The 25,182-nt window shown below is 38.7% G+C and overlaps 1 protein-coding gene across 1 annotated transcript in view; it reads right to left on the reverse strand.

Annotated features, from left to right (window-relative positions):
• MBD5 (methyl-CpG binding domain protein 5) overlaps positions 1–25,182 on the reverse strand; it is a 56,228-nt gene that overhangs the window by 21,235 nt on the left and 9,811 nt on the right. Inside the window, exons 2-7 of the mRNA XM_070957013.1 lie at positions 20,860–20,962; positions 19,558–19,738; positions 14,596–16,758; positions 7,601–8,632; positions 5,607–5,815; positions 609–1,814 (exon numbers count right to left, since the gene is read on the reverse strand). Coding sequence (XP_070813114.1) covers positions 609–1,814; positions 5,607–5,815; positions 7,601–8,632; positions 14,596–16,758; positions 19,558–19,738; positions 20,860–20,962 — 4,894 coding nt within the window. The remainder of the gene's footprint in view (positions 1–608; positions 1,815–5,606; positions 5,816–7,600; positions 8,633–14,595; positions 16,759–19,557; positions 19,739–20,859; positions 20,963–25,182) is intronic.

Raw genomic sequence — 25,182 nt, forward strand, 5'->3', positions numbered from 1 at the left:
GCAATTCCCCAGAAGGATGTATTTCAGAGTTTGGGAGCAGTGCTGAAAAAGACGCTATTCCCATGTCAGAAAAGCAGGCTTCCGACAGCAGAGATATTTTGAAAATACCCTCCTGCTATCTGAATCAGACACAGGTTTCCAATAGGTAAGACGATCCTTTCTGAAAATCCTGTCTTCCTGTGAACGTTTGCAATATTTACAGTACATTTATAATAATAAACGGAATGAAATCCTAAATATTTGATTTAGAAGAAGAAATAAAAATGACACCCAGACATTACGGAATATTCAAATTGCATCAAAATAGCATGACCTGATTTGAGCATACAGAATGGAGACTCATTTTTATTTCAGTAGAATATATGTTAGTCCCCTATTTTTCGCATTTTTAAAAGGACAGTCCTGTGCCTAAGCTATTCGTAAGGCTGACAAGTGCTAATACAAAGCAGTAATACTTTTTAAAAATTATAGACAAAAGATAGGGATGCAAATTGAAAAATGCAATCAATACCATTCCCCCCTTCCTTTAAAAAAAAATGTTACTACAAATCTTGATCAGGTCATACCTGTCAATATATAAATATAGGTATACATATGTATAAATGTACCTTCCCATCTTCAGTGCTTTGTTGACATGAGTTGCGAACGTCATCTTCTCTCACTAATTTACCAGGCCAAGACGACAGTCCTTTAATTTGGCTCCAGACCAAGTCCCCAACGTTAAACGTCCTTGGTCTGTAATGTATCAACTCGTTTGAAGATGGGGAATCAGGATTCCTTAGGTCATCTTCGCTACTGATGCTTTTAGCATCTGAAGGACTAGGCACACACCCATTAATGCTTTTGGCATTAAAGTCTCCATTGTAATGGATGTAGTCTTTAATCAGGGAACTTTCAAAACTATTGGAGGAACTTGGAGATTGTTCTTCCACGCCTAGGTCTTGCTTAGAAGGATTCAGCAGCTCTCCAAACCCTCTGCTCTGTTGAGGCCGGTTTCCATTTATGTGCGCACATCGTTCCACAGTGTTCTCGAGTCTCTCTTTAAAACTCATCATAGTTCTTTTGTAATTGCTATACCTGAAGTTCTCCTCCATCATCTTATCGCTGTGACAATTTCGTTGGGGTAATAATACTGGATGTTGCTTGCTTTGGACTAATGGCAACGTGGAAATATTGTTGGACCTTTCGTGGCAAGGACTACTGAGGATATGGGATGAATGATCTAAAACCTCCTCGCATTTCCATCTATTCATCTCCCCTCCAGGGCTCTGCTCCCCTTCCCACTGTTTTTTTGGTGTGTTGCAACCTGTTGGTTTATAATATTCCAAACTATCCCCATCGCTGGAATTTTTAAGATGTTCCGAATTCTTCAATAATCGTGTCCCCCTAATGTTCCTTGCTCTATCTTCATGATCAGAAATGCCAATATTTCGTCCGTGTATTACTGCATTGACAGCACTGGAAAGATTTAATGGATCACCAATTGAGGCTGTAAAGGCACTCATGGCACTCAGAGCTGGAATAGGGCTCATTTGTGTTGTACTATTAACCGCTGTGGTGATGACTACTTGCATCCCCTTGCCTGCAGCATCTACCACTGCTTTGTAGATGGCATCGACGGAACCATCACTCTGGGCAGCTAAACCGATGTCCTTTGCCTGTTGTCCTACAGATGGTTCTGTCCTTTGTTGTAGATTGCATACAGTTTCTTGAAAAGGAGGAATTGCTGCACTGGAACTTTCAGGAACTGGTGGCATCCCTATTTGAGAGATAATCCTCTTGTTCAGAAAAGAGGTCTCTTCTTGCATTCTCACCTTTAAAAATAATAGGAAAATAAAATTAGAGGCTGCCTTAAGACAAGGAAAATTGATAATAGTTAAAAACAGTGGCTAAAACAATCATGGGGTACTCATTCCTTTCTCAAGTATGCCTCTACAAAGGAAGAATACAATTAAAAGTAACATTAGCTTAGTGTGATCTACAATATTTACTAAATGTTTTTTTGCACTGTACAACTTAGATTGCAGGATATGTCTCCTAACTAAATAAGCATGATCCATCACTGGAGTTTTAAATTTGAATCTCAATTAAATACCATTTTCTTGTTGCTTTCATTTGATATATGTTCTTCCCTATATCCCTTGGTTGATAAGCTCAGAGAAATTTGGAATATTCTTTTCATCCTGAGAAACATATACTTCTTGGGTTGGATGATATACTTTGAGATCAGGGGAAAACATACATTTCAGAAATAAATCGTTTTGTATACATTTAATTCTCAAGACTGTGTAGTATAGTACTTCAGAAACAAATCAAAGCAGGTCTGTTGAGGAATACAGGAGCAGAATCACAGCACTTCTCTGCAACTCTTTAAAGCAACTATGTCTCCCTAAAATTACAAAAAAAGATTCTTGTACTTCTGCAGCTACCATGTAATCCCATGTATATGCAGGGTGTCAGGTTCCAAACAGAACCTGACACCCCAGGTTGTTATTTCCGGCTGGCCATGATGATGTCATCTTCCAGCTATTCCCTCCCGTCAATCCTATCAGTTCCTGGGAAGTTCAATGAAGCAGATGCTGGGCTAAAACGAGGTTTGTGCGTTCCTCCACCCAAGAATGCCAGCTCCATGCTGACAACACGCTGGAGCTGACATGGGGATTTCCCTCCTATACCTTAATAACTCGTGTTCATAGCCTCCATATTTTATTACTATTTACAATTGTGAACTCATCTTTATTTACATTTATTTATGAAGATTGTATTATTACACTGGACAACAAAGATTTTGCTTCCTGAATCTTTTGGGTGTATCTTATAGATTTTTGGCTGTTAATCACAAAAATAATCTGTATTTTTATTTTATTTTATAATTTTATTTTATTTATTTATTTATTTATTGATTGATTGATTGATTGATTGGGTTGATTTATATGCCGCCCTTCTCCGGAGACTCAGGGTGGCTTACAATGTGTTAAGCAATAGCCTTCATACTCTTGTATATACCTGCTTAGTAGGGCTTTCGGCCCCGCTAAGCGGTGTTCTTTTTTATACAAAGTCAGTTTATTGCCCCCACAAACCAGGTCCTCATTTTACCTACCTCGGAAGGATGGAAGGCTGAGTCAACCTTGAGCCTGGTGAGAATTGAACTCGCAGTAATTGCAGGCAGCTGGCAGCTAAGTGCTACTTAACAGCGCTTTAGTCCGCTGCTCCACCAAGGCTCATGTTTAATTTAATTTATCACATACTGTTTATATAAATCTTCTGTTGTTACACAATGACAATGTTCAGTATCTGTTGGTAATACTGAACTCATGAAAAACCCAGAACCAAAACCATGGAATTGGTTGTTGACATACATCCAGTACACCAAGTACAAGTGAAACACAAATATTTGTATTTTTATAGTATTTTATTTGTATTGTTTATAGGTGTTGTATAGTTTTATCTTTTTAATATTGTAAGGTGCCTAGAGTTACCATGTGATAAGATGAGTGGGCAACAAATTTAATAAATAAATAATGTTGGCAATCTAAAATTAGTGGTTCTGCTGCTTGGAATGCATCTTGGATATATACCAAGTGTTGTTGCTACATATGCAAATGGGACAGTTGTATAAGAAAGTCACATTACATGAAAAAGAAATGCCCACTCTGAAGGAATTTGATTCCACGACAGAAAAACATGTTGACCTGACAAAGATATTGTTGTCTCTGCTTCACAAAAAAAACCTCTGACCAATGAAAAAATTTGTGAAAGCAATGAACAAGGAAGGTGAAGATTTTCAATGAGACTGATGTTTCCAAGGATAACTGATGACAAGATTAAAAATGTATTTCAGTTGGTCCACAGATCAAATACATTATCAATGACAAAAGGTTTGAGGGCCTGCTATTGGGTCCAGAGAAAAAAATATTGAAAATCGCCTGGAAAGCATTGAAGGATGTTGTTGAACATTTTTGGGGGGCAACTATAGGGCACCAAAATCCATTCAGCTGGTTGATAAACTTCTTACAGCACACAAAACAATGAAGTGCAATGTGCCACTGAAGATCCATTTTCTCCATTCATACTTGGATTTCTTTCCTGAAAAACTAGATGCAGTCAGCGACGAACATGGTGAAAGGTTTCACCCAGGACATTGCCATAAGGGAAAAAAATGGTATCAGGGCAACTGGATTTCCTCAATGCTGGTTGGATACTGCAATAAAGATTCATCAGACACTGCGTACAAACAAAAATCATCAGCAAAACTCTTTTTTGACCCTGTTGAACTCATGCAGTGTGTCAGAAACATTATGTGATTAAATACATTATGGTTATTAAAAGTTAATGTAATATTTCTACAGTCATTCTGAAATTATACTTGTGTTCAGTTTGTCTATCATAATCACCAGAATTTTTTCAGGAAGCAAAACTTTTTGGAAAAAAAAAAGGCTATCTAGTATTATTAATACCAACCGCATTCTCTCAGCTGTGGTTTACATTTTTTCTTCAGTAATATAAAAATATGTGGCCTCAAACAAAAGTTTCAGAATTGCTTCTTTTCAACCCAAAGCTTTCTTTTGAATATTTTATCATTTGTTTGTCAGCTGAACTTGTGTGTATATATATGTGTGTATGTGTTTGCATGTGTGCAGAGAGAGGAGAGGAAACGAGAGGAGAGAGAGAGGGGGAGAGAGAGAAACAGAATAAGATGGAAGCTTTCTTCTACTGTCAAGCATCTATTTATGTATTCATTGACATTATTTATAAATTGCCTTTTACTGTTGTTATCAAAAAAGAGAGTTTAAAAAAGGAAACTGCACAAGCTAAATAAAAGTACACTGCAGTGCCCAGTTTGAAAAGATATTATGTTATTTAATAATATAAATTTTGGGACTGAGGTTTTTGAGACGAGTCACGAGTTTTCACTATCCTCAAAGAAATTTAGGAGTTCCTTCCAAAATATAAGTTCTAAATAGTTAAGCTTAAGTTTAAAGCTTAAGCTTGGAACACTGAATTTAGCTCAGAAATATGTTGTTAATTAAATAAATAATGACTAGTTTAGATATATGCATAATTCATATATAATGAAATAAATGTATTAAAAAGCAGCTGGGAATAAAAGTTGATTGAAAGCAATGATTTTTTGCAAACTAGTAAAATAATGTATTCTATTCATCATGCAAAACAAAGCTTTTCTTGTCATTGTCTATATTAATTCTTTCCTAGGTTTTTGATTCCGCAATACTTTCATAAAAGAAGAAATACAAATGATGTGTAAAACTGGCTTAATTTTTCAACTCAGAGTTGTCTCAGTGAGCAAGATTTCTGTAAACATGCATTTACAACTCTCGCACTGAAATATAATGATTATACTACTAGATTTCCACATTTATTCAATTTCATTTCTCCATTTTAAAAAACAATGACATTGCTTTCACTTTAACACCTAAAACAGACATGCTCACAGTCAAACATTTTAAGAACCATGCATAATGGCATGACATGATAAAAAGGAACCCACAGATTTGCTTTATGATAAAATCCCTGTAAATATTAAAACGTAACAGCCATTTGAATTATTCTTTTCATGGATCCCTGAGAAACAAGCCAACTTCTACCTGAAAATTCTGGAACAGACAAGCCATAGGATTTGGGTTGTTAGGAGGTCCAGGAATGGGAAGCTGTCCTTGGAAGCCTTGGAGATTCTGATAACCTTGGAGAAGCTGCTGTTGCTGATTTGATGGAAACATCTGATTGTTGTTGAACAATGACTGTAGGTGAGTGAGCTGATGGTTATTAAGAGTAGTGTTTATCGAGGACACATCACCTGCAATTCCAAACACATGAATACTTAATTCAGTAATTCTCCCTAGAATAAGCATATGTGTTGTCCAAGCCATGTTTTTTCCATTTAGCAGCAAAGACACAGAATGAAATACTTTTCCTTGCAGCTTTTTACTGGACTTTGGTGGTTATAGAATTTTCTTTTTCCTATTACAGCCACCTGACATCTGTCTACTATAAATTCTAACTCTGGTTTCTCCTTTCGATGAATTTATATATAGCAACACATAAGCTTGCTAAGCATAATGTGGGTTTTTTTTCCTTTGTATTTTTGGCTTAGTGTGATGTTTGAAGCCATCCAGTATAGTTTAAATGCTTTGTGCAAAGGAGGTACTACAGCTTGTTCAAGCTAAATATTATCCTTAACCATTTTCTATGATCTGTGAAGGTATAAAATGTCTAATGCTATCTAATATATGAAACTTGTTCACAAATTCGTTAAGAAATCTGTTCCTTTAATTGCTAATAACTTTCATAATATTTTTTTAAAAAATATTCCACAATGTGAATTTATAGTTCTCTCTTTGTAATAAACTTTTATATATGGATGTATCTATATCTATAAATCCACATCTATCATACCTATACATCTACTTTAATACTTCTTTGAGTTTGCTAAAAATCATGAAAAATAGCCTACAAAAGCCAGAGGTTTTATTTACATATATATTTAACACATACATATTTAAGCAGACTCTTAAGAGCTGGATCGAAAGCTTTTACAAAACAGAACTGGCTTTGCGAGAGATATGAAGGGTGGAGCGGAAGGACTTGGAATTGTAACATTGCAGAATGAAAGACTATACAGATTATAGTTAATATAAATAGTCTGGTATTTATATTTTATGAAACTAATTCATTTTTTTTATTATGAGTTATTAGTAATTTAGACCTGTGTTTACTGAAATGCTGCTTTATCTAACTCCTTTCCTATGGTTTATTTATGAAATCCAACAGCTCAACATGCACAGACACAAAATATTCAGGAATATTCCTAAAGGAAATTCAAGAATTTGGCAGATTCTTAGCCAGGTTCATACAATTAAATTGTCCATTGTATAACTGTATTCTAATAAATGTGAAAATCCTTATATACAAATCATGTTCCTGAATTCATTGGAAGAGTACAATACTCTCCCAGAGTTATAATATAATAATTTAATGTTTACTGAGACATACATTCTACTGAATGCTTAAATATGTGAATTGGAAATCAGATTATTTAGAAACTGGTAGTTTCTACGCTATATAAGAATTGAAAACCCTCAAAGCATGACAGCATGAACGTAAGCTGAAAGGTAGCCTGTTACCTTGAATCTTTATATATTGCTGCAATGGAATTTAGGGATTAGCTACATTGGCATATTTTAAATTCTATGGACATGGAATTTTTTTTTTCATCCATTGCACAGCTACTCATACAACCCTGTGATGCCTTAGATATTTTAAATAAAATGCTGCATCCCAAAGAAGCAACTGTGCAGTATGAATTTTGAAAAAAAATAAATAAAATCCACTCCAATTGGCTGACTGAATTGAGACAACATCAGACTTTCTAAACAAAAGGTTTTAAAATGCTATTTAACATTTGTTCTAAATTTTATTTTTGCTCTTTCACTGGAATAGTCAAACAGATTCACACAGCATAAACCTTTTAGGGAAAAAATGCAATGAAGTGGAATTTTTTTTTCCTTAAAAAAGTAGAAAATAGAAGCTCCCCCCACCACCGCTTTTTCTTTTCAAAATCTATGAAAATATTTTAACTTACCAAGTAGACCTGTCCCCAGTAGAGGGTTAAGTAGCTGTGGCACCACAGAGTTATTGTTGAGTTTAGCTGGACCAGATGTATTCCCAGCATTATTAGATATGCTCAGCAATGTTTCTGCCATTGACATCACTGCTGTCCCACCAAGGGTTGAGACAGACAGTGCTGCCACTGCTGATGATGTAGTGGATGTGCCAGTGGTAGCCTGGGAGGAGATTGCTATGGAAACCTCTGGATGGTTAGCAGTGCTGCCCGATGTAGAGTTCAGAACACCTCCCAACAGCTGGGGATTCAAGGTCATGAATCCTGAGGCCCCAGTGACAGCTGGGAGGAGCAGGGGATTTGAAGCAGTGTCTGTGCTTGAAAAGCTTGGGAAAGAGTTTCCCAGGGGGTTGGTTAACAGGGTCTCAGCTCTGTTGGTATCTGACTGACTGCTAAGCAATTGATCTGGTAGTGGGGCTGTCATCTGTGTTACTGAGGGCACAGTACCGTTTTGCTGTTGCTGTAACAGATCTGAGATGGACAGATTGAAAGATGCTAAAGGGAACATGGCAGATGTTTGGGCTTGGTTTTGAAGAAGAGCTGCTAGCAGCTGAACATGGACAGGTTGCAGCACCTGCCCATCCACTTCCCCGGAGAGCAAAGCTAAAGCGGCATTTACATTTGGGTTGAGAAAACCTAAAGGATTGAGGTTGACCTCAGACTTGCCTTCTCCTGTTGAAGGCTGAAATATATTTAATAGATTCTGGTTTAGGAGATGTTGCTGATTGACTGGCAAAGAGATAGGTAGCGAACTAAAGAGGTTAGGATTCAAAGAGTGCGGAAGACTGTTGCTTGAAGCGCTGTTCTGTGGAAAATGCAGAGTGTGCTCAGGACCAACAAAAGGAAAGTCATTCCCAAGAGGGAGTTGGCTATGTAGTGGCGTTCCAGCTGCAGTTGTGACAATGACACCATCTTGAAGAACAGACGTTGTCTTGGTGATGCCAGGTTGACAGGCACCAGCTACAGCTGTAGATGATGGTGGACCTGTCCTTCCTGAAATTGGAAAATAAATATTAAAATCACTTCAGGAGTTTAGTTATATTTAGGACTCTAAGAAAGAATACTAATCTTATAACAGAAATCTGCCATAGTTACAGGAGACAATGACGCAACTCCATGCCAAAATTAATTGTACTAAGGCATTCTAAAGTGCCATATCTTTTAAAAAGTCAACAGGATAGCCTATTTGGTAGGAGATAATACAGCATAGAGATGCTGGATTACAATTCCCAAACATCATAGCCAAGGACAGGTATGATTAAACTCATCATCCAAAACATTTAAGGAATACTAGCATATCTACTTCTGCCCTATGGATTTAGCTGAACTACTCAGCTGACTAGAGACTATCTCATACTAATTCAAGACAACACTAAACAGGGGTTCTTGATCAATGCTAAAGGATAACAAGTACTTTTTTTAATTACAAAAATCTCCCAATATTTATATGTAACTAATTACTAATACAGTTCTAAGAAACAATACACGAGAAATAATTTGCATTAATGTACTTAAAACTAAGTATCTATTCCATTTGTTTGCTTGGGGGCAAACACTAAGTTCTGTACTAGAAGATGTTATTGCATTTAAATACTAATGACAAAAAAAAAAAAAAGAATAGGAAAAGATAAGAGGGGAAGGTTAGAGCCCAGAGCAAATGAATTCTTCTTTCAAGACTGCCACCATGTGGTTTTATCCATCTAGAATATAATGAGGATGGCGTATCACTTAGGTCAAACCTTTAAAGATGTAAATGCTTCCAAGATTATGAAAAAAAAAAAAAAAAGAGTAAGAACACAGGTTTCTCTGCTTACTAGCAGATCTCTCTGAAAATCCCATGTAAGTTATTTCAGTATAGAATTTTTAAAATTATAATTGCATTAATATATCACTCTTCTTTTTGTAAGCTCAAAACACCGCAAATGGTTCTATCCCAGTTTTTAAATTTTCATAATTCTGCAATGTTGACGAGACTGAGATGTAATCCCCATTGTGTTTCTGTATTTAAACATCACTTTAAACTACAACACATTACACAAATACTGCAAAAATATGCTAAATCTTTATTAACAGACCATCGCCAATGGCCCATAGAGCTAGCTATTCCATTTTCAATATCTTTATTTATTTAAATATACTATATATTTAGTATACTAAATTTATTTTGAAAATATTGGAGTATTAAATAATACTGAATAATATCAATAAAAGTTGTACGCCAAAAATCAGTATCAAGAAAATTTTATAATGTAAAGTAAATTGTAAAATAGTCTCCTAAGTAGGATTTGATGCCTGATGACTACATAGTCATGGCATATATAGTTTTTAAAGCAGCAACCTGGAAGTGTTGTCTTTAGTCTCAGAGACAGACAAGCACATAGAAATAGAATCTCCAAGCGCTCCATGGCTTAGGGCCGGGGTACTTACGGGACTGCCTTCTGCCACCAATTGCCTCCCACCGGCCGGTTTGCTCCCACAGAGAGGGCCTCCTCAGGGTGCCGTCAGCCAGACAATGTCGGCTGACGACCCCCAGGGGGAGAGCCTTCTCTGTGGTGGCACCTACCCTCTGGAACAATCTACCCCCAGAGATACGAGTGATCCCAAACCTCCGGACTTTTCGTCGGGCCCTTAAAACTTACTTTTTTCAGTTAGCCAGGCTGGCCTGATTCTATGTTGGTTTTAAAGTTTGATACTGATTTTTAATTGAAATGTTTTAAATTATGGGCCAAATTTCATTTAATTATTTTTAAAATTATTTTAACTTTTGTGTACAAATGTTTTTATTTTGGCTGTTCACCGCCCTGAGTCCGAAAGGAGAAGGGCGGTATATAAATCTAATAAAAGATAAAGATAAAGATAAAGAATCAGCAGTGAAATCCAGCCAGATCTATCCGGCTCGCACGAACCGATAGGGCTGGTGGCGGTAGTCTCCGCCCACCCACAGGGACATCATTATGTCCCGTTTTTGACCCTCTGCGCATGCACAGAAGGTTCTGTGCATGCGCAGAAGAAGGGTGCGCAAACATAGCGTGTGCTCACATTTCTGAACAGGTAGCAAAGGTAAGTGAATTTCACCGCTGGAAAGAATCAATAGATTCATAGATAGATATTTCCTGCTTTTATTTTTGTACAACTCATTGTAACCTATAGCTTTGAAAATGAAATATAAAATCAGAGTCCGATAGCATCTTTTCTGATTAATAAATTTTATTCAAAGCCAAGTTTTGTGCACATACATCTCTCAAAGTAAACTGCAATTTATAAGAGTTTATGTCTTTGTATTAAATTTGTTAGTCAGCAAAGATGCTACCAGATTCTTGAATTCTGACCACTATAACTATGGTTTTCTTCCTACAATGGAAAATAAGCATTGTTTGCTGTGAAAAGTGAATCCAGAGCTAATAAAAATGGTTTTGAAAGGAAATTATTTGTATTAACACAGAACACTAAGTTTGCTCTAAATGAAAATATAAAAATGGAGGTTAATTTTGTGTCAGCAGTGTATTGCTTTATTTGCTAATAAAAATTGGCAAACTGCTGAGTGAAAAAAGCACCCATCATAGTTTTTTATGCTATTCCACAATCTTAGGAAAATAGCAATGGAAAAATGAAGCCAAAGTCAGGCAAAATTTAATTCTCTGCACAAATCAAATTCCAACTGGAGAGAAGGACTATTACTGAAAAATTAAATCAAATTAATCCAAAAAAGAAAAAGGTTTTAAAATCTAGCAAGGTTGATACTTTCTGGAGAAAGGTTAAGGAAGCAAACAATCTGACACATCCCTGCACAGACTATATAGAACAGGAAAAGACAGTGTGAAAGTCTTATCAAATGCATTTCCACTTAATGATAATATCCCAATCAAAATCTCAACAGGACAGATACATCTGAACTTTACTATTATTTTCCAATTTCCTAGTCTGCAAAAAGGAACACTTTCTTAAAGCAGTTTAGACTGCTTTATAAAAGGGATTTACATAATTGGTGAAGCTGGATAGTAACAGTTTCCATACATTTCTGAATTTCTACTCAGATAAACTATAATTTCCAAACACCTTTCAGATTAGATTTCTTAACATGGATCAGTACCTGAAATAAGCTAATACTTTTGGTCAGGTACCTGTTCATTAAAAAAAAAGTTGTAAAGAGTGAAACTATATTACCAAATTAGAATAATAGATAATTATTCACTTGTTGATAAATTTTATACTTTATTGACCATTGCTCAAGACGCCTTTCAATAAATCATAGTTCCGGCAAATGTGTCATATTTTGATATAAAATGGCTAAGAAAGCGTCTAGCAATGTGAATTTAATTCTTTAAACCCAATTCTCCTACTGGTATGCAATGACTCCATGGGAATTGCCATCCCCAAGGAAACATCATCTTTTTCTAAGCTGAATGTAATCAGTAAATTAGTAGTGCTTTGCTTGTGGGAGACTGTTGTGACCTAGGCTCATTTAGTCATACAAGACACAATTAGTCCCAAATGAACCTATTTTATTATAACATCTTAGAATTACTTCATTCCCAGCTTAGTCCAAATTAATTCGAAAATAAGTCCTTCAGAAAAAGTCCTTCGGGCTTATCACAAACCTTTATCTTCTTTGGCACCCTGCCAAAGGCTTTTCTTGGCAAAGCCCCACGAAGTTCAGAAACAAGAGACACCGACTAGAAACAGATTTAGCAACGTTGCCTTCCTACAAAAAGCCCAAGAGCCTTTGCTGCTCTTTTAAGCCTTATGGGAGGGGCCAATCATCTCCTGGCCTTACTCCTGAGTTGTCCCTTTTGCTTTAGCTGCTCTTGCCTTCTGGCAGCTTTGTGCGTGCATGCATGCACTAGGAACAGACTCCTCCTGCTCCTCTGCCTCTCTGCTGTCCAACTCTGGAGGCTCTAGTGTCTGCGCATCACTCCCAGATGGCCCTGGCCTCATCTCTGCCTCCGACGCAAAGCCCTCATCTGAGCCTTCCCCAGACTCCAGGACTGGCCCATGGTCCTCCGCAGCCTCCTCACTGTCTGACTCCGCTGCCAGCTCTGCAGGCTGCTGGTGGACCAGAACAGAGATCTGGAAGCAACTCCTGATTGGTGTCTTGAGAAGAACCAATATCTTCCTCAGCTCCCAGATTTTCCTGTTGGTTTTGTGTATAGTATAAGACCGGCAGGAGTAAATTTTTATTTGTATCCTGCCTTTAATATTTTTACAAATAAGTCAAGGTGGGGGTTCATATCTAATACACCTTCCTCCTATTTTCACCTGTGAGATGAGGTGTGGGTGGGGGGGAAGAAAGAGAGAGAGAGAGCGGGAGGGAGGGAGGGAGGGAGGGAGAGAGAGAATGGCTCAAGGTCACCCAGCTGGTTTTCATGCTCAAGGCAGGACTAGAACTCATGGTCTCCTGCTTTCTAGCCTGGTGACTTAACCAATACACCAAACTAGCTTATATCTTGATTTTATATAGATTATTAAACGGTTATTAAATAATTGCAGGACTGATAATTTCAAAGCTGTTATGAAATCAATGCTATTTTAAGACCATCAGAAGATAACCGATTGAGCTGGCTGAAATCCACAGGAAAAAAAAATACTGTTTAGGAAGTTGCCAGTTCCTCTGATATATAAGTTGTTATTACAAAGGCTAGCAACTAAACAGCTAATAAACATACCTTATCTGGAAGCAAAAGATTAAGAATGAATATGACTATGCAGAGTTGCACAACAACTGAAATTTATTATCTATATATTTCAATTTCATTTTATATTTACATTTATTCAAATTGACATGTATTTTGTTACTCCACGGATATATTTGGTACATTGTCTTGCTCCCAAATATGAATGTATTTGAAAAAAATGGATACCAATGATGAAAGAAAGCAATATTCACAATCCATAAATATATATAGATGTTTAGAAAGAAATAAAATATGTTATAAATTCCAATTACACTGACCACACAATGTTGACTTGTACTTAAATTGTATCCCAGGTCCAAATTATGTTAATGCTTTCTTTTTGAACAGACAAAGAAATGTTTGTGCTTTCTTCTTAAAAGACTTCTTTTCTATTTGAGTGACCATCTCATCCCACTAGGATTGGCCTGCCCCCCCCCCCCATGCCTCCAGAGGAGGCATGCTGTGGGCCCCATTGGTCAAGGTATTCTGTCTGGAGAGGTCCAGTCCGCCATTGCACCTGCCTTCTGGAGCATCTTATCCCCTGAAGTGAGGTAAACTCCAACCCTCTTGACCTTCCAGGAGAACTTAAAAACCTGGCTCTTAGAGTTGGCTTGAAGCTTCAACGGAGGGGCTTCATGTTGTGGGTGACTGATCAGGGGTAAAATGCACTTACCTTCGAGATGTGAGCGCGCACGTGCTAAGCTCCCGTGCACCTCTTCTGTGCATGCAGAGGGTCAGTGCACGGGACGTGATGACGTCCGGGCAGGGAGCTGAGCGGGATGGCGGCAGTGCTGAGGAAGCGTTGGTGACTTGAGCGGCTTTTGCTGCAATGTTGAGAGGGCGAGCGCGGCCAGTCGCTCGCTTTGCTGCTGAAGCCCCTCAAGCCAACGTGCGAAGGCTTGCAGCTTGCAGGGAGGGAGATTTGAATTGGTTTGGTTCGGCAAACCAATTCAAATTGTTCCTACCACCTCGGCCGAGGTGGTTGAATTTCACCCCTGTGATTGATTAACAACAGATCCCAGCTTCTTCCCCTCTCATCATATTCCCTCCCCCCATCTTTTTTAACTAGGTTGATTTTATAGTATTGTATTTATATTATTATAAATTATACAGTTTTATCTTTTAAAATTGTAAGCCATCCAGAGTTATCGTGTGGCAAGATGGGCGGTTAATATATTTTACAAAGAAACAAAACAAACAGACCCAATACAGTAGATTAAAAGACAAGGAATGCCATAAATTTAAAACAACACAAATTCAGACCTTTTCCAAAGGGCAACGTACCTGATTCAGGACTGGTTTGATTGCAGCTGTTCACAATGCTGTTTGGTATCACTTTAGTGGAAGGTGCTTGGATTCGTGGATGAGCTGGATTCAGATGTAATGAATTTCCTAAAGTCATTCCCGACTGATTGAGCACCCCACAGTTTCCGGTAGGCTGCATCTGATTTATTAAGCCTGCAAGATGGTTATTTGGGCCAGGACTAGTGCAATGGCCAAAATTAGTGTTTGAATTCAGGCAGTGCATACTTTCCCCTCTCAAAGGTAAATCCTGTGCCAGTGAATTCGGAAGAGTGCTCGAGGTCATAGTAGTATCTGTAAAATGTAGTTGGTTAGCAGAGCAAGGCAAAACAGTATTTGAGCTCCCACAACTAGAAATACTATTGCTGCTCATATGAGAGCTTTGGCAGCTCATGGACTGAAGTAACTGAGACATTGATGTGATGGGAAATGAACCCTGGTTCTGCTTTCTTATCAAATCAGGCCCAGATTTTGGAACACCAATTGAGCTGTCCAACTGAGACTGCCTAAGCAAACTCAATACTGTAGTGGTTGGGGGTTTCCTTTTCCTCAAAGGATCTTTTTGTTGAGACATAAGTTTATCTCGTAGTGCTGCTCGACCACTCTGCCCTTCGTTCGTTGGTAGAAGCACATTGGCGGTCGGTGGAAACATGGGGTTTAAAGTGCTATGTCCATCATTGCTGCTATTGCTGGCAACTATTCCAGAATTGCTACTGCTGTTATTGTTATTGTTACCAGCAAGTTTATTTTGATTTGCTAGCTGTGCTTTGGCTGCTGCTGAGAGTAAACTACTAGCTGGAAAAGAGGCAGCATTGTGCTGATTCAAGATCTGATTTAAAGGCATTCCCAGCAAGCCAGGTTGACTCTTCATGGACCCACTTCCGGTAGACGCAGGTGGAAAAGCTGCATTGCCCAAAGGGTTCAAAACATTACTCATTCCAGTAATCAGTGAGTTAGGAATGTCCTTATATTGGTGGAATCCATCTATCTTCATGGAAGGGCTTGATGGCATGGATGGTCTAGGAGATCCTATTGTTGATCTTGGTGACCGAGGGGGGACTTTAATATTAGTACAAGATGACTGTGGTCCTACTGGCATCATGAAATTCCCATGATCTGATGATGTGGAAGAAGAGCGTGATCTTTGGGGTGAAGCCTCAATCCTTCCAATTCCAGATCCCATCATATGAACTGGTGACGTTACTGGTGAGGGCGAGAGAGAAGTTGAAGCAGAATGCTGAACTCTTTGCATGTGGCTTCCGTGGTTTGTGTGACCAGGTTTTACAGTTGGCAAAGGGAGATTACTTGGTAAAGGAACAACAGCTGGAGGCATGCTTACATTCATCACAGGTACCTGAGAGTGGACATTTGAATGGTAAGTACTTGGATTCATTATAACAGGATTTTGATTCATGGGCTTGCTGGGAATGGGGTCAAGAATGCCAAGTGGATCCTTCTCTGATGTTAATGGCTTTTTCTGAAGTATACATGAAGAAGGTGGTGGTGGTGGTGGCAGCGGCGGTAGCGGCGGTGGCGGAGGGCCTTGAGGTGGTTTGTGGTGAAACACTGCTCGCGACATTTCCATGTTAGCTGAAAAATTACACATGGGTTTTTTAATTACTGGACTTTTGGTGGTCAGAGTTGGAGAAAGAGGTATATTAGTTCTTCCAGCCATTGCACAAGATGACTGCACAGGAGAACCATGTAACATAACAGAGGGTGGGGAGAGAGGAGTCCTGTTCATGTGAACAGGGCTAGAATTGGGTGCTCCATGAAAATTGGAATTATTCCTTGTGAAAACATCTGGACTTCCAAGTGGATCTGTCCTAGGTGAGATTGAACCATCTCCATATATTTGTGATCCTGATGATGCTGGACTAGGCATTCCTCCATGACTGCCACGATATGGAGACTTCTGCCCGTGTTCATTATTGCCCAATCTCTGTCTAGGATAGACAGAATGAAGTTCTTGTTGGCTTGCAGTCATCTCTTGCACATATAACCTACCCATGGCATTTGAGGCTCCCATCATCAACTTGAAAGGAGTTTTACATTCTGGCATCACAGAATTAGTTATTCCTTCATGTGATTTATTTCTCACTGATCTTGGAGTTGCCGCTCGTGAAGGTACTATTGGACTTATGCCTGATTTAAAAAAAAAACATGAAAATTACTATTTCACAACTACATAAATCATGTAATAAAATTTAAATCACTTTAGCCAGGAATTTTGGTAGACATTCATCTACTGTATACTTTATGCCCTATTACAGTTTTTCCTATCCTACACCTGTCTAAATGTATGGTTTCAACCTTCAAAGTTCTCAGCAATGGCCATCCTGAAGCTCATCATTTTCTTGTCCTTTGTCACTGCAGCAAACTGGAAACAGAAATTCAATCAATTGAAAATTGATCTCTGTAGCCCTGATATGGTATCTATGGTAAATAATTGGAGCATTCAATGTTGTAGGAACTAGATACTACCAATTAATTAGACTTCTAGGTCTAACCAAAGTTAATTGTGCAATTCAGCTAGAAAAATCAAATAACTTCCCATATCCAATATAAAATAAAAATATCACAATGATACAGGCATGGCACCTGTGGGCACTACATTTCTATATGAAACCATGCATATGACTTTTTAGTCTAAGTAAAATTCTGTTCAGGTACGAGCTGAACTACTCAGAATTGGCTCCCTATGGATTCCACCAGCACCTAAAATTGGTTTCCTTCATATACACTACAAATATTTAAGGTTGTACTTGATTGTCTACCTCTTGACATGGCATAGCAGTATGACTTGGGTCCCCCAAATCCTTTATGCTCCCCCATGGCACAATTGTCATAGTTGGAAGTCTCAAAGCACAGGAAGGCCTGAATGATACTCTTTCTCTCCATGAAGTTGTGATTGAGGAATGAATCTCAGAATGGCCATGGCAATACCCCTGTGACTTTGGGTTTGTAAAACAACAACATTTGTAATGCAGAGATATTCATATCCACTTCCTACTTTTTTAGATAAGTATTCCAGGTATATGGGAACACTTTTACATTACCTTGCTCCTTTTAAATATTAATCCTGCCACAACATATTGTATTGCCATGTTCTGTGCAGGTGCACTAGACATTTGCTGGATGTAACTTCTAGATCATTCTTCGCACCCAACCTTATAGCTTATTCTCAGTGTGCCTATAGTTTGCCACCACCCTTTATAGCCTAGCAGCTTAGGAATTCTTAGTTTACCATATTTATATTCAGGCTCATATATTTTACATATTTTTATATACTTTTCTCGCTCATGACCACATTCCTTCCTTGTGTTTTATGTTGGTCTATGACCATAATAGCAATAGCAACAACACTTAGACTTATATGCTGCTTCATAGTGCTTTACAACCCTCTCTCTAAGTGGTTTACAGAGCCAGTATATTGCCCCCAACAATCTGAGTCTTCATTTTACCGACCTTGGAAGGGTGGAAGCCTGAGTCAACCTTGATCCAGTGGGAATCAAACTGCCAAACTGCTGGCAGTTGGCAGTCAGCAGAATTAGCCTGCTGAATTAGTACTGCATTCTAACCATTGCGCCACCATGGCTCTAATAACGATTGATTTGATTTTTAGGCCTATGCATGCTTCAAATTAGACTACAAGGATACTTTGAGATGCCAGAGGTGGAAATCTAGCATCTGCCTGCAACTCTTAAAAACAAATCCATCTTTTATTATCTTTCTTGCCACCTTCTGGCCTCCCCCAGTTGCTTGTTCGAAGTCCCCTGGGCTCATGGGACTCTAGGATGTTGCAACCATTGTAAATACATACCCATTGCTAAGTGCCTAAATTTTGATCACATGATAATAGGATTGTTTTGTGGCCTCTCGGCCACCGGCCCCTCCAGCAACCAAATCAGATAAGGAGGAGGTGTGGGAGTCAAGGTAACCTGAAAGCACCGAGGGAGAAGAGGGAATGGAGTTGGCAGAGAGAGAGACAGAAGTGGAGCCTGGGCCATCTGTCAGCCTTCAGATGGAGAATCAACAGCCCACAGGTCTGGAGGTGGCTGATGAGGAAGAACAGCTGGGTCCAGTGCCTGATACGCAGATGCGCAGAATTCAGAGGAGAGGAGAGCAGTGGAAATCTGATCCTTGAGATGGAAGCCCCACCGCTGCTAGCAAAGCCCCACCCTAGCTCTGGGGATAAAAGGCAGGGGGTGGAGATGAATAGATGTGATACACAACTATTCATCTCCCTGCTGCACAGACTTCTTAACCTGTGGTGAGAGAGAAACTTTTTGCCGGAGCTGCTGGTGTTCCTAATAAAGGAATCGTTGATTTAACTTCAGAGGGTTTGTCGTGTTTGGGGAGCTGGGTGAGAACAGATTGCTTCAACCACGGTCGTAAGTATGAGGAACAAATCTAAGTAACTTTTTTTTAGCTCAATTGTAACTTTGAATAATTGTTAAGGATTACCTATATTCACAGAACGATGATAGAATAGTTATTTCCCAGGCATAGTAAATTCCCAGAATTGCAGCATTTTGCCAAGATGTGGGACTGTTGTACTGATTTACTTATCTAAATCTTTTTACACATGAAGCCTCTGTTTATCTAATACAATAGCTCAGGCTCATTCTAACAAGAGCAACAATTTTTGCACCTTACAAAAAAGAATTATCTAAATAGCTCTCTATAACTACAATGCTACGGAGTGAACCATAGACCGTTGCAAATTTAAAACTAATGGATTAAGACAAGAGGCTCACATGGTTCAAAGTCTGGATAAATATCTCTCATAAACAGATGGACATGCCTATATAAAAAGAAGCACTCTCTTATTTTGTTATCAATAACCAACTGTATAATTTTTTTTAAAAAAGTCCTTTTTACTTATGCAAATGACATGCATATCAGATGTCCTTGTTCCCTGTAATGAGAAAGAGAACTCACTTGTTCCACCTCCAGGACTAGTTAGAACCAATGAGGGATGTGGTGCTTCCATGCTTTTATGAAGGGTAGCCACAGCAATAATTTTCCGTTTATGGATGCATAGCTTAGTGACATCTTCATCTGCTTTAACATCTTCAGCTGTTCTTTGTGTTACAGCAACTCCAGGATCAAAATTAAATACCTTAAAATAATGTTGGAATCATGTTACATAGTGGTCCTAATTAAGATCACCGATACAACAACTCCAGAAACTTTTTCTAATTTCTTCTAAAACTGGTCCATCAAATAAAATATGCTAATTTTTATTTTTTAAGAGCTGCCCTTCTAAAGTACCCGGAGAGCCTCCTGTAACTGATTATATGACTCATGAACCCTTTATTATAGAACTCAGAGATCCTTTTGACTTAGTCCTGGCCAATCTGCGGGATGATGTTCTGCTGTTTTAAGGATTCTTTCAATATTTTAAAGCTTCCAGATAGGGGGATATCAATTCTCAGAATTTCCATCTAAGTTTGGTTGTTGAGAATTTTGAAAATTGAACTTCTTACATAAGGAAGTTGTCCAGATTGGAGAAGATTGGCTTAAAGCATTGCAATAATTCTTCTACCCTCCAAAAAACTCAAACACGCAACATACTAACAAAAACAAAACACTGACAGGGTGACAAGGAAAACCTGGAAGATTTGCGCACTCTGGCTCATGGAAGGGCCGGGGGGGGGGGAGGGGGAATTGTTGCCCACTTCTGATCCAGAAGGTTAAGGTAACCACAGGACCAATTGTTCTCCACAAACTTTGCTGATTCACTGTTTAAATTTTAGCTTAAAAATTATTTCTTACTACAGGGTTTGGTTCTTCTATCTTGGATCATCAACACTTTTCTCCTTCATCTAGTGTTTCTTGCAAACCATATTTCTAAATGTGGAAAAGAGTACAGCTATTTATTTTTAAGGAACTTTGGAACCGCTATACTGTAGAACTGCAACTAAGAAAACTGATCTGACAAAGGTGTGCTTCTGTACATTATTCTAACTGGCCAATCATGTCATGTTATTTTTTATGATATCCCATGCCCTACTCTCCTTCCACCCATTCCTTCTCCTCCTAAGTCAGTTTGTGTTCAATTTCAAAAACATTTCAATATTTAAATTGTATTTGATTTATCTCCATCATCAACATCTATCATCCTCAACTAGGAAGGATAATACCTTCTTATAATAGATAGGGAGATGTTAGTACTTAAAATCCAATACATTTCGAGCTATGTTAGTTTTTCATTTAGCATATTCAAATATCTAGTTTTACCTTAGGAAGGATGAGAGGACATTCTAAACCACACTTGCATGTTCCATCAGTCAACAGGTATGTTTTAACCTGCTCCAAACAGGACAATAAAGACCCACTAGGACTGAAAGAATAAAACATGTAACAAATGTATATCAATTAGTGTTAGAAGCACCTTATATTAACAGTTCAAACAGCAGATTAGAAAACAACAGGCAATATAATTTATCTAGAAGTCAAGATGAATATATTTTCCATTTAGAATAGTATTTTAATGTATTTTTCTCTGACCTTCTTTTTGCAACAAGCATTCAAAGCTTGAGATTTCAGTTCCTCTGAATACTGTGACTATTACTTGTTAACTTATAATGAATACAGTATGCATATTTTATTACATATTTAATATATAATTTGAATATGGGCTGATTGTTAAGCCACTAAAGATTATTTTGACAATTGAAAGTGTTTGTGAATGTTGTGTCCTCCCCCCCCCCCAATCTTATTTTCTATTTCATTGTATCTTGTCCTTGAATGTTAAATAGTTCAGAGTTGTTTGGGAATTGGGTGGCCTCCAAATCTAATAAAATAAATAAATTTAATGTATAGTGGAACTATTGTTCAGTTATTTCAGACAGAGAATTAGGCCCATATTAGAAAGAATTTCTGTCCCCCCCCCCCCCCCCTCTCTCTCTCTCTCTCTCTCTCTCTCTCTCACACACACACACACACACACACACACACACACACACACACACAAACCCCACTTTCAAGCTTCTATATCACATCATTGTTTTTAACCAATATTACTAACCTACTGCAAAATCCCTTCAGCTAGCGCACAATTTTTTCAGAGGTATAGATCTGCGAAAAAATGAAATGCAATTCGGATAGTAATGTAGTCTATAAGAGAAATGGTTTCTGGAATGCTTTTGTTTAGATCAGGCATGTCATCTGTAGTCCACAGGATGCATGCGGTCTTAAGACGTCTGGTAGTGTGGCCTCACAAAATAATAAAAACGTATAATAAAGTAAGTTTATTATTTATGTACATTATCTATACTATATATTTTATATACAGCCCAAGACTGTATATAAAATATACAGTATATATATATATATATTTTCACTCAATGTGAAAATTCTTCACTCAATGTGGCCCAGGCAAGCCAAATATTTGGACAACCATGGCTTAGATTATATGTAGTGAAAAGTTGTATATTAACTACTGGATAAATCAGCATAAAACAAAGAGTAAGTAGAAAAATTTCTGGTGCACAATTCATTATATCTATTCGGCCTACTCAAACGGAGACAGTTTACTTTGGGCACTAAGTGCGCTCCCACAGAGAGGGCCTCCTCAGGGTGCCATCGGCCAAGCAATGTAGACTGGTGGCTCCCAGGGGGAGGGCCTTCTCTGTGGGGGCACCTGCTCTTTGGAATCAACTGCCCCCAGAGATACGAAGAATTCAAGACCTCGGTGCCTTCCGCCGTGCCCTGAAGACCTTCCTTTTTCAGCAAGCCGGGCTGGCTTAATGTTTTTTAAATGTTTTTAATATGTTTTGTTACTGCTTTTTAATTTTGGGGCCAAATTTATATATGTCTTTTTAAATTGTTTTTAATGTTTGTATTTATGTTTTTTACTTTGGCTGTACACCGCCCTGAGTCCTTTGGGAGAAGGGTGGTCTATAAATTTGATAATTAATAAATAAATAAATATATGCAGAGTACTCCCAAGCAAGCTACTGCATAATTGAAAATGGAACAAAAGAGACTCTCATCTCCTGTTCTTCTGTTGTTCAGAAGTCTCCAAATTCTGTCTGCTATTTGTAGCCAGCTGAATTCTGTGACTGCTGATATCTTGCCCTTCCATCATCTTATGGGGTAGGAAGGATCTTGTCCCCGAGGGCAGTGGTGTCCAACTCAAGACCCGTGGGCCAGATCTGGAATGCGGGGTGCTTAGATCTGGCTCAGGGGGCCGCCCTGCAAACAGTGAAGGACCGGCCCGCAGTGCCTCTGCCAGCGAAAATGGAGCTCAAGAGGGCTGCGTGCGGCCCTCCCAGGTTCTGTTTTTGGCTGCAACGGCCTCCTGCAGCCCTCTACCAGCGAAAACGGAGCTCCGGAGGGCTGCAGGAGGATATCACAGCCGAAAACTGAGCCCGGGAGGGCTGCAAACACAACCCTGATGTGGCCCCCAATGAAACCCTGCCCTACAGCATCCTGGAGCTGTAAGGACACTGAGGTCTAAAAATATATTACATAAAATCAGGATATTCTTTACCTTCCCTTTCTAATCCTAGTTCAAAAAATAGTTCACCTAATAATGTACGGATGCTCAAAATATAGCATAAAGTGACACTAAGGAATGTTATCTAGTTATTTTCTGAAGAAGATTGGATACCGAAATTTTGCACACATTAGAACTAAGCTTAAAACACAAACTTTTTCTCCTGTGCAAAGAAGTGAGAAACCAAACCTGGAGTGTACTCTGTCAATATTACACTCCAAAATCACTGCATTTCTCAGGAATTTCAATTTTATTTTAATTAAATGATTAGAGCATATTCCTGAATTGGTGGTATCAAGGTGATGAGAAAGGTAGAAAATATTTGAAATTTTGGGATCATGGCATCACTGTTTTATAGTGTGATGTGATTTTACAGATTTTTACCTTTATTAAAACACTTCACATTTTCCAAAGATGAGTTGATAAATCTTAATTATTAACTATTTTGATATTTCTCATTTTGAAGCGCTAAAGGTAGTTTTTGACTAATGACCAAAACTGAGCCTGGAATTATGGTGATAAGTGGTTGTGGTCACTAAGCAAGATGTCCACATGATCATCTCTCTTAATGACCAAATTCCTGACTCTTGCTATTGTGGTCCGTTAACCAATTGTGCATTTCACTAAGTGGGGTGCCTCAGAGAGTGGGGTAAGCCCTGGAGGCCTGGCACAGGCCCAGATCTGCATTGCAGCACTCCCCGCAACTCACACGTGGCCTTTACTGGGATGCCTTCACCCCCTAAGGCACTCCTTGTACAGCTTCCTGATCCTCTGGGACCCACATCCTTGAGCCTAATCATCCTGGTCACATCTCACACCAATTACTTCTTCCAAAGACCACTTTTCTGAAACAGTGTCCAACTGATGTGACACGTGATCTTCTGAGAGATTGTGAGAATGGTAGCCACTTCCAGAATGGCGTGAGATGGCCATGCCTTGCATTGGCTGGGCGCTCTTTTGGAAAGGCAATTCTCAGATCACAAGAACTGCAGCTGCTTACAAAATGGCACTCGCTTCCTGATGGCACAAGACAGCTTCTGTATAAGAAGGCTGTGCAACGCATTAGCCGATTAGAAAGGAAAAGTGAAGCAAAACATGATGGGACAAAGAGAAGGCCCAAGGGAGTGGGATCCAGCGGATGTGCTGCAGACCCAAGGCCTATGGGAATTTAGCCAGGCAGGAAGCAGGCCCAAGGTCTGTGGAGATCTAGCTGACTGAGAAGCAGGCCCCAGGGATCCAACCAGAGCAGAAGTGGGGGGGGGGGGGGGGGGGAGGAGAGGAAGATTGGCAGGTGGGTCAGTTGCAGTGTCCCTATAGTCAGTTTTAAGTGTGGGTGAATTGCCAAACATCCAAAGTGTGATCACTGGCTGCAAGGATGCTACAGCAGCCATAATACCAGGTACAGGTTGTCTCTTTCTTCAGCACTGTCATAATTTCGAATGGTCGCTGAATGGATGGTTCTAAGTCAAGGACTACCTGAAACATGATGACTTATTGTTGGAACTGGATGTTGCCTAACAAAACATCCAGTTTTGGTATGATACTCTAACAAAATGCAGAAACATAAATTACATAAGTATAAGCTGTTCAAATAAATAGCTCTGTTGAAAAATACAATATAAATGGAATCTCCTTTTAATTGTGTAAAATGTGGAACTTCTGGGAGTCATTTTCATTTGCTTTAAGTATTATTTCATATTTTTGCAAAATTCCAGTTTTTTCTCCATTCTATTGTTTGCACCATTCCTTCCAAATGTGCTGTTGAAGAAAATTATGCCTTGCTTTATATCTGATACAGTAAACTAATCACAGATCAGTTATTGCTATATAAATCAAAAGAATCTGAAAGATTACTAAAGCTGATAGCATAGCTGCTATTCTGACCATGTGCCCCAAGGAAGCAAAGTTTCAAATTGCTTAACATACCGATCAGCTGGCAATTATCCAAGTCCTTTGCCAAAAATATAATGGATTTTATACTTGTGCCAAGTTTTAGGAACACTTGACAGAGAAGTTATAATATAAATGTTCGGTCACAGCAAAAATAGAGTCAGGTTTTC

The sequence above is a fragment of the Pituophis catenifer genome, unplaced genomic scaffold (assembly GCF_029215685.1).
Source record: "Pituophis catenifer annectens isolate HBS135680 unplaced genomic scaffold, rPitCat1.0.hap2 SCAF_1, whole genome shotgun sequence".
Taxonomy (NCBI): Eukaryota; Metazoa; Chordata; class Lepidosauria; order Squamata; family Colubridae; genus Pituophis; species Pituophis catenifer.